General features: G+C 41.5%; 1 protein-coding gene across 5 annotated transcripts in view; it reads right to left on the reverse strand.

Annotated features, from left to right (window-relative positions):
• The window catches only part of Ttbk2 (tau tubulin kinase 2), a 170168-nt gene that overhangs the window by 115200 nt on the left and 45402 nt on the right, over positions 1-9566 (reverse strand). For 2 of the 5 annotated variants that reach the window (XM_029570227.1, XM_029570229.1), the window contains exon 2: positions 7716-7801. The exons of 2 other annotated variants lie outside the window; for them this stretch is intronic. In XM_029570227.1, coding sequence (XP_029426087.1) covers positions 7716-7746 — 31 coding nt within the window. In that variant the 5' untranslated portion in view covers positions 7747-7801. Of the gene's footprint in view, positions 1-7715; positions 7864-9566 lie in introns of all 5 variants that reach the window. One more of the 5 variants, XM_008846835.3, reaches the window with a different exon arrangement.

The following is a 9566-nucleotide window of genomic DNA, read 5'->3' on the forward strand; positions in this document are numbered from 1 at the left end:
ACCCAATTTTGTTATACAGCGAGCTCTATTTGTATTAAACTTTCTAAAATTTGACTCCAATGGCCTCCCACCAGCAATTCACTCAGCCCACTCCTGCTCCCATAGTGAGATGGAAGGACCCTCTCACAAGTGAATGGAAAGGTCCACACCTATTATTAACACAAGGGCGAGGCTATGCTTGTGTCTTTCCAGATAATCTTCTAGCCCCCATCTGGATTCCAGCCCGGAACATCAGAATTGCCTGTGATGGAAAACCTCCCTCCACAACCACCGACCCCGGAGATGGCAGACCCTAGAGGAAGCAGCACACCTATGTGTGCCATCGTTACTGCTAACTCCTGATTTTTGGACCCTGCATTGTTAAGGGTCTTGATAATTTTGTTAAAACTCATATTTCTCTGGTTCAGTTAGCTGTTGCCCTACCTCCAGATCTTGCCAGGCATGTCTCTGCAAACAAGGACCTGCTGTTCGTTGCCCTTACCAACATAGAGATATAAAACTTAGGCTTAAGCATAAGTGTAAAATCTTACAGAACAACCATGCAACGGACCTGAGACAATGGCCCGACTGCCAGAGCCACAGGACATGCCTTGCGATATATACTCCTGTTGGCAGACTGTGAGACCGATGCCTAGAACTTGCCACTCCCTAATCCCCATCGTTACCCTAGATGGGACGACCCTGCTCCATCGGGTTTTATTGAATTCTTAGCCCCTTAAGAGGACTTTGCACAGGCCAAAGCTTGATACACTGCCTCTCCCTCTGCCAGACCATACCAAGGGACTCACCCTTTGAGGGCTCGTAGTCAATGATGGGTAAGATCCCAAGAGACTGGACAACCTAAGACAGGCACAGTCCATAATGCTGGGTGACCCCTGAGGTGGGGACAACAATGCCAAGGCAAAGAATCTCGACTGGCACGGAGTTGGCACAACCTGCTCTTAAGAAAGCTTGCCATTTTGAGGGAGGAGGCTCTTGATTCAATGACCCCCTGAGCCATTGTACTTTGCTTAATATATCTGGACTGATATCAATATGCTATGTATTCTAAATTATACCTCACCTTTAAAAATTAAAAAAAAGGGGGGGGATAGCCATACAGCAGGCCTGAGGCAACGGCCCAACTGCTGGAGCCACAGGAATGCCTTGTGGCACTTTGCTCCCATTGGCAGATCATGAGACTGATGCCTAGAGCTCGCCACTCCCTTATCACCACCCTTGGGTACCTCACCTTTAAACTACTTACTGTACTGTGCACCACCCTTGGATACCTCACCTTTAAACTACTTGCTGTGCTGTGATTGGACCACTACCCCTATATAAGCTTGTGCCTTCCTGCAATAAACCAGATCTGCATCACTGAACCTGGTCTCCTGCGTCTGAATGCGGCTCTGCTGACACAGTCTCCTCACCAGCCCTGGGGTCTGGACTGGACGACTGATCAGGGGAACTAAGACTTAACAACCACAATGGTGCAGTGCAGGAGTCCAAGGGAATTACCAGAAAAGGACTTACAATCTCCCCTCACCAACATGTCAGAACCTCAACACTGGGGCTGCAGGACCAAAGGCTCACACTTACCCCTCCCACACACAGCACCACATGGAACCTGCTAGAGGCAGAAGGATCTGAGAACTTCACCTTTCAACTTGGTGCAGTTGTGCCAGCAATTCAGTCTGTAAGTATTCTTGTATATATTTCTCATGCTGGCTTTACTTTTGTTTACATATTTATTGCTTAGGTGTTTTAGGACTGCTGTTTGTTTCTGCACCCACCTTACTATAAGGTGATCCTCACTATACTCCAGCTACCTCTCACACTCTTTCTCATTCTTGTCTTTCTTTCCCTCATCCTTATCCTCTCATATATCCCCACTTTTATTGGTCTTTTTGAGATGTCGCTCCAACATCCCAGCTGACCTGAAACTTGTTATGTAGACCAGGCTGGCCTCAATCTCAGAGAGCTCCATCTGCCTCTGCCTCCTGAGTGCTGAGATTAAAGGCCTGTGCCACCACACCTGGCTGAAGGGGGAACTCTTAATCAATATTGGAGGGAATATAAACTAGTGTAGCCACTATGGAAATCTGTGTGGAGGTTCCTCAAAAAGCAAAAAAAATAGATCTATCATATGATCTAGCTATACTACTCCTGAGCATATACCCAAAGGACTCTATATCCTACTACAAAGATACTTGTAAATCCATGCTCATTGCTGCTTTATTCTAAAAGCTAGGAAATAGAATAAAGCTGGATGTCCATCAACTGATGAATGGATTGCAAAAATGTGGTACATATACACAATGGAATATTGTCCGCTGTAAAGAAAAGTGCAGCTGAAAAAAAAAAAAAGGAAAGTGCAACTATAAAATCTGTGGGAAAATGGATGGAACTGGAAAATATTATTAACTCAGGTTTATAAAGAAACACACTGCGACAGGTGTGGTGGTGCACGCCTTTAATCCCAGCACTAGGGAGGCAGAGGCAGGCAAATCTCTGTGAGTTCAATGCCAGCCTGGTCTACATAGTGAGTTCTAGGGGCTACAGGAAGACCCTGTCTCAAAAAGACCAAAAAACAAACAAACAAAAAACCATGTGGAAGCAAGTATGTATTGAGCACAGGAAAGCTAGGGTGGGGGCCCATAAGAGAGGGGAAAAAAAGATCCTTTGTGGGGAAAAGAAGAATGTATGTGATATAAGAATGTGTACAAGGGATACTAGGGGTGCAAAGGCTTACGTGGTGAGAGGGTGCAGGGGATGTGGAAGACAGGATGGGGGTGGGGGTCAAGCAAAACTATGAAAAAATATAAGGAAATGTGACACAAAAGCTAATCAAAAAAATAAAATTTAACGGGGCTAGAGAGATGACTCAGCAGTTAGGAGCACTTGCAGATCTTGCAGAGGACCCAAGTTCAATCCCCAGCACCCAAGTCAAGTGTCTCACAACCACTTGTAACTCTAGTTCCTGGCGATGACATTACAATTACCTGAACAAAAAGCTTAACTCTTAACTTTAGTTTTTAACAGTCAGCCCCAGTTGGTGGCCCATGCGCCTTTGATCCCAGCACTTGGGAGGTGCAGGCAGGCAGATCTGAATTCAAGGCCAGTCTGGTCTACATAGCGAGCTCCAGGCCAGCTGGGGCTACAGGGAGACCCTGTCTCAAAAAGACCAAAAAAAAAAAGAGTAGGCCCCAATTGGAGGACAGTCATCCCCTATATCTCTCCTGGAACCATCTGTCTCCTGAACTGTGTTGATGGAACTGTCTTTTTGGAACTCCACCCTGCAAAATGTGTCCTTCAGCAGGGCCCCACCCATGATTTTATTCAAAATGTCTTCAGCTTCAATTGGGGAAGTATAAATTCAGCTCCACCCTAAATCTTAACAGATCATCCAGTCTTTTCATCCCTAGGTCTACAACATCTCATTCACCCAAAGTCACATGTCCTTCCCAGTCTCCACTGTGTGCAATGGAGATGGGTATGCCTGCTTTCAACACTTTGATACATTAATTCTCAAGCATATCCACATTCATTCATTATCTTTTTGGGTACAGTAGCAAATTGAGGTTCCCAGAAACAAGATCAGTGCCCAGGTAACAAAATACAAGAGTATGTGGCTTTGCTGGGGTAAATTAAAAGCCATTAGTCAATGCCTGGCGTGGGGCTACAGGGAGACCCTGTCTCATAAAGACCAAAAAAAAAAAAAAAAAAAGTCATTCCCACAGGATTTGGTCTCTGCAGGCACCTCTGGGAACCTGCATGAAAGTGTGGAGATACACACACACACACACACACACACACACACACAAATGAAATCTTTAAATTGTTGGTCAGAGAGGTCCCCGAGGCCTGCAAGATCCCCCAAACCATACAGGCTACTGTCACTACTGCTGGGCGCCCACCCAAACAAGATGGTAATACTCTATTGCTAAGGACACAACATATGCCTCTGGCACAAGACAGAGAAATCAAGCTGGAACTGAGTGGGAATTTTCTCACTGCTGGCTATCCCTCATAGTGCCACGCAGGTTGCTGGGGAAGAATTGTCATCAACAGTCTTGCTCAGATGTGAACCCTGTGTGCAACAATATCTATTTGGCCAGGCAAGATGAGCCCACTGGCACAATAGTTACAAGTTTGTTATGGGGTTTCCCTCTTTTTGACAGGACTGTGTTGCCGGGGTAACTTTGAATTGGATTTGATGTCTCCTCCACAGGAGAGTTCACACCTGGTACTGTAAACCAAGTTGAAAACCTGTAGCTAGGGAGGGCATAGCCTTAGTGGGGAAGCTACTCTGATTATTTTGCTAAATGGACAAGATGTGCCAGTTATATTGTCTTCTAAACAACTATGTTTATACCCACAGATTAGTGCTGCTGTCAGCTTCAGCCAGATGTTGTAATCCCAGCACTCAGGAGGTGGAGGAAGGAAGATCAGAAGTTCAAAGCCATCCTCAGCTACATAGCCAGTTCAAGGTCTGCCTGGGATTCATGAGACCCTACTTAAAAAACAAACAAAAACAGAAAACAAAACAAAAGCACCAATTTAAAACCAACTAACCCCATACAAAACTAGTCATACACCTTTCCTTACACATTAGCCTATTCACTGAAGTCACTCAGCATTAAGCCATCCTGCCACCAGAAAAGCAAGAGCAGCTCAGTACCACAGACATGTTAAAAGGGTCCAACCATCGTCAACAGAAAGAAGTTGTAAGCCTAAGTATACAGAAGGCTTACTATTTCTTCTGCCCTGCACAGGCATTGCACGACAAGGGTGTACTCACTTACATGCAGGCATAACACATAACACATAAAATATAAAATATTTTTTTAAAAAAGCCAAGAGAAGAGTGTCAAGGACTACCTAATTAAAATACAGACTAGAAGATTAAAAACCTATTCATTTGTGGAAAATAAGATTCCGAGGAATAGGGTTCATATGGGTATAAGCAGATAGGAAAAACATTTTAGAAAGTTTTTTTGCATTACAATTAATGCTGCAAGAACACTGTTTATGTAAAACACTATTTCTTCTTTTTTTGGGTCTTTTTGAGACAGGGTCTCCCTGTAGCCCCAGCTGTCCTGGAACTTATGTAGACCAGGCTGGCCTTGAATTCACAGAGATCCGCCTGCCTCTGCCTCCTGAGTGCTGCGATTAAAGGCATGGGCCACCACACCTGGCTTCTAATTTTAAAAAATATTTTATTTATTATTTTTATTTTATGTGTACGAGTGTATGTATGTAAGTATACCCATGTTGTGCAATGTCCACTAAGGTCAGAAGAGGGCATCGGATCCCCTGGAACTGGAGCTAAGACAGTTGTTAGCTGCCATATGGGCGCTGGGATTCAAACCTAGGTTTTCTGCAAGAACAACCAGAGTTCATATGCTGAGCCATCTATCCAGCCCCTTAGCCCCCTATTTCTATTTTAAAAAATATTTTATTATTTTTATCTTACATGTATGAGTATACTGCCTGCACATATGTTAGGCACTTGTGTCATGCAATGCCTGTGTAGGTCAAAAGAGGGTGTCGAATCCCCTGGAACTGGAGTTACAGACAGTTGTTAGCCACCATGTGGGTGCTGGGAATCGAACCTGGGTCCTTCGCAAGAACACCCACTGCTCTTAACTGCTGAGTCATCTCTCTAGCCCCTATTTCTAGAACTTTATAAAGATCTTTGATGTTTCTAAATTGTTCTCAAGAAAGTTGGTATTAATGTTTAATTTCACCAGAAAGTATGAATGGCCACTGTTCTCTAAAAAGAGAAAATAAATAAAAACATGTATATATTTAAAAAATGACACCAGGCATGGTGGCGCATGCCTTTAATCCCAGCACTTGGGAGGCAGAGGCAGGCGGATCTCTGTGAGTTCAAGGCCAGCCTGGTCTACAGAGTGAGTTCCAGGACAGCTGGGGCTACAGGGAGACTCTGTCTCAAAAAGACCAAAAAAAATAATAATAAATTAATTAAATGGAAAGAGCACAAACATCCAACAGTTTCTAACTCACTCTCCAGACCTGGGTTCAATTCCCAGCATCCACATGGCAGCTAACAACCGTCCAACACCCTCTTCCAACCTCTGAGGGCATTTCACAACATGGGTGCACTTACAAACATGCAGGCAATACACTCATACACACAAAAATAAAATTAGTAATAAAAAAAGAGGGTCTCTTTCCATTTTGGTTATGGTTTGCTTAGGATTCTGATTCTATGTGATAAAGCCTTAAGATCAATTTAGTACTTTTTTTAAAAAAGTGCTTTAAAAAAAGTGCTCTTAACCACTGAGCCATCTCTCCATCCCCCAAGAGAGCCTCTTGAAGGCTGCAGAACTGTCTTTTGTCTCACAGAAGCATCTCCTCAGGGCTAAGCAGAAAGACTGAAGTGGCACTAACCAGGCCAAGCTGCTGCTGATCATCCATGCCCTTTCTGAGGCCAGCCTTAAATGAGATCTATCTTTAGGCTCTGTGCAACTCTGGAGCAGGGGTTCTAATGGCCCTTATATGTGGCCTCTACATTCATGAGTGAGAACTAAAGAAAAAAGTAAGGAAAGTTGAGAAAAAGAAAGAGGTATCCTTTCTCCATTTTTCCTTTGCTGATTTTTTTTATTAAGTAGTGACAATGGGTGTCAAGCTATCTACTACTTTCCTGATTTATTATGCTATGGGAATCCTAAGTTTGAGCTAAAACTGACTATGAAACAGATTGTATTAGCATTATGTTCTAATCAAATGAAACAATTGGTAGAGAAATTTGGACAACTGGAAATTTTAGGAAAAAGAACAATGATCAACCTTATGTAATTCTGATTACAAATACTTTGATATTAGTAATATCACAGTGTGCCATTAAACACAGATTATAAAGAAACTAGCAATGCATGCATTGAGAGTTTTCATTACCTGATTGACATAAAAAAAAATTATTCACCTTGGGCTGGAGATGGCTCAGTGGTTAAGAGCACAGACTGCTCTTGCAGAGGACCCGGGTTCGATTCCCAGCACCCACATGGCAGCTACAAACCATCCTTAACTCCAGTTCCAGGGGATTCTGAAGCCCTCTTCTGACCTCCATGGCATTGCACAACATGGGTGCACTAACATACACTCATACACATAAAATAAAAGTAATAAATAAAATATTTTAAAAAATTATTCACCCTCATAGTAAAAGTACCTGAGCAATAAAATGAAGGACCTAAAAAATGATGAGCTATTCTCTTAAACTAAAGCTAATATGGACACACATCAAATAGACTCATCTACCATTTTAACCCTTCCTGCAGTATGATTTGAAGGCAGCTTCCAAAATGTGACCCAAGAATATTTAATATGCAAAGCCAAGCACAGATATTTTAAGAGACTTCTTTTAATAAAAAATTTAAAAAAATTTTTTTTTAACAGGCAAATTTTATTATAGCAGATTTAGGACACTTTCTAAAGTAGTAGAATAATTCTCTTAATTTCTCTCTCTCGTTCTCTCTTTCTCTCTCTCTCTCCCTCCCTCCCCCCTCCCCCCGAATAGGAATTTTGAAAGTCCAATATTCTAAGCAAACACACATTTTACTAAATAATAAAATTTTTACGACAAAAATGCTCAGTGTGTTTATACCTAGCTGAGACCAGAATAGTCAATTAATATAGAGAATTTAATCAGAGTATAGGAGGATTAAAAACAAATTTTAAATTGTTTGTCATTCAAAGCAGCTTACCTTGTAGTTTCTTCAAAACAGCAACTTCCATTTTCAGAACTTGTTTGGGTTGTTGAGCTGACTCCACTTTCAGTGCAACATTCTCCCTGGTGAGCATGTCCAAGGCATCGTAAATTTCTCCAAAGCCCCCACCCCCAATCTTTCTCAACTGCACAGAAAACAAAATGAGAATACATTCAAAATTCAAAATCATGAGATTCTAACTGGAAGCCAATTAATCTCATATACGTTAAAAAACAAAGTGATTTAACTATCCCTATTTGATGATAAAAGGTTTCAATACTGTTAAATTATTTATACAGCAAGAAGAAAACAAATGCCAGGATAACACTAGCACCCAGATTTTCTTACAAATCTGTCCACAAAAAAATAATGGAATTATTTCAGTTATAAGCAATTATAAAAGGTCTAAAGCTAGCATAAGAACTGTCACAAAAAAATACAGTATTTGAAAGAATCAATTTCCACACATGCCCCTAGATAGCCAGATTTGTTTTAATTCTAAAGCAGTCATTTGCAGACTTTTTAAACAATGAAATCTTTTTGCCATTTGAAATCTTATATAGAATCAATCTGGTCTATGTGTAAAGAGAGAGGCTGAAGAATCAGGTAAGCAGCCAGCACCCAGCCTTGCCAACACTATTTTCCTCTCTGAGATGACTAACAGGCTCCACAGAGCAGGTAGAGAGAGATTCTACACTACTCAGAGATCACTGTGCATCTATACTTCAAATAGGTTCTAATCAATGTAGGTGCGTTCATCAAACACCTAATATTCTCCCTAATAAATGTGAGTTTAATTGGAGAACATCAGAATCTTTGAGTATCATAAACAAGTTCTGAAATGCTAGTGACAACTGGACCTATAATGGGCTCTAAAAATCTAGGGCAGCAGATGATATACATAAGCAAGATACAGCAAAACACCAGTACTCCAGTTCCTGAAACCAAGTCTTCTCATCACATTATCGAACATCTAGAATGTGGTGTATTAAGTTAATACAATATCCTAAACCTCCCCAAGAGGCTCCAAGCTCATGTCACAGCCTACTTACTCTCCACTGGACTTTTCACTGACTACTTTATCTATGGTCTTTCCTTCCTTTCCTCTTTTCTGATGGTGCAGGGCCTTAGGCATGCCACACAAAGTGCTCTACAACTGAACTACATGCCCAGCCCTTTAAGCTAATTTATCATGTGAATTTCTATGAGAATTTAATTAGTCAAGTAACTATCTTACCAGGCCCTACACTTCATATATCACTGCTTTTTAACTCAAGTGGAATAACTTTTTGGTTTGTTTTTGTTTTCTCAAGACAGGGTTTTGGAGCTGGAGAGATGGTTCAGCAGTTAAAAGCACTGGCTGTTCTTGCAGAAGACCCGAGTTTGAATCCCAGCACCCACATGGTGGCTGACAACCATCTGGAACTCCAGTTCCAGAGGATCCGATACCTTCTTCTGTCCTCCACAGGCACTACATGACACTGGTGCACTTACATACATATAACACTCATACATATAAAATAAAAATAAATAAAACAAAACAAACAAACAAAAAGACAACATTTCACATTGCCCAGGCAAGCCTCAAATAGTGACCTTAAATTATCTCTGGAACCCACATGGTAGAAAAAGAGAACTGACTCCTACAAGCTATCCTCTAACTTCTACAAATACATTGTGACATACGCCTACCACACCCCCACCCCCCACACAAAAAATAAGAATGCAATAAAAAAATTTTAAGCTGCTAATGAATATTTTTTCCTTAAAGATTATCCTATTGACAGATTAAAGGAATCACTAAAAAAAGCTAGTTAAAACCTGCTAATGGAACAAAACTTTTGATTG

The sequence above is a fragment of the Nannospalax galili genome, unplaced genomic scaffold (assembly GCF_000622305.1).
Source record: "Nannospalax galili isolate Female #2095 unplaced genomic scaffold, S.galili_v1.0 scaffold342, whole genome shotgun sequence".
Classification (NCBI taxonomy): domain Eukaryota; kingdom Metazoa; phylum Chordata; class Mammalia; order Rodentia; family Spalacidae; genus Nannospalax; species Nannospalax galili.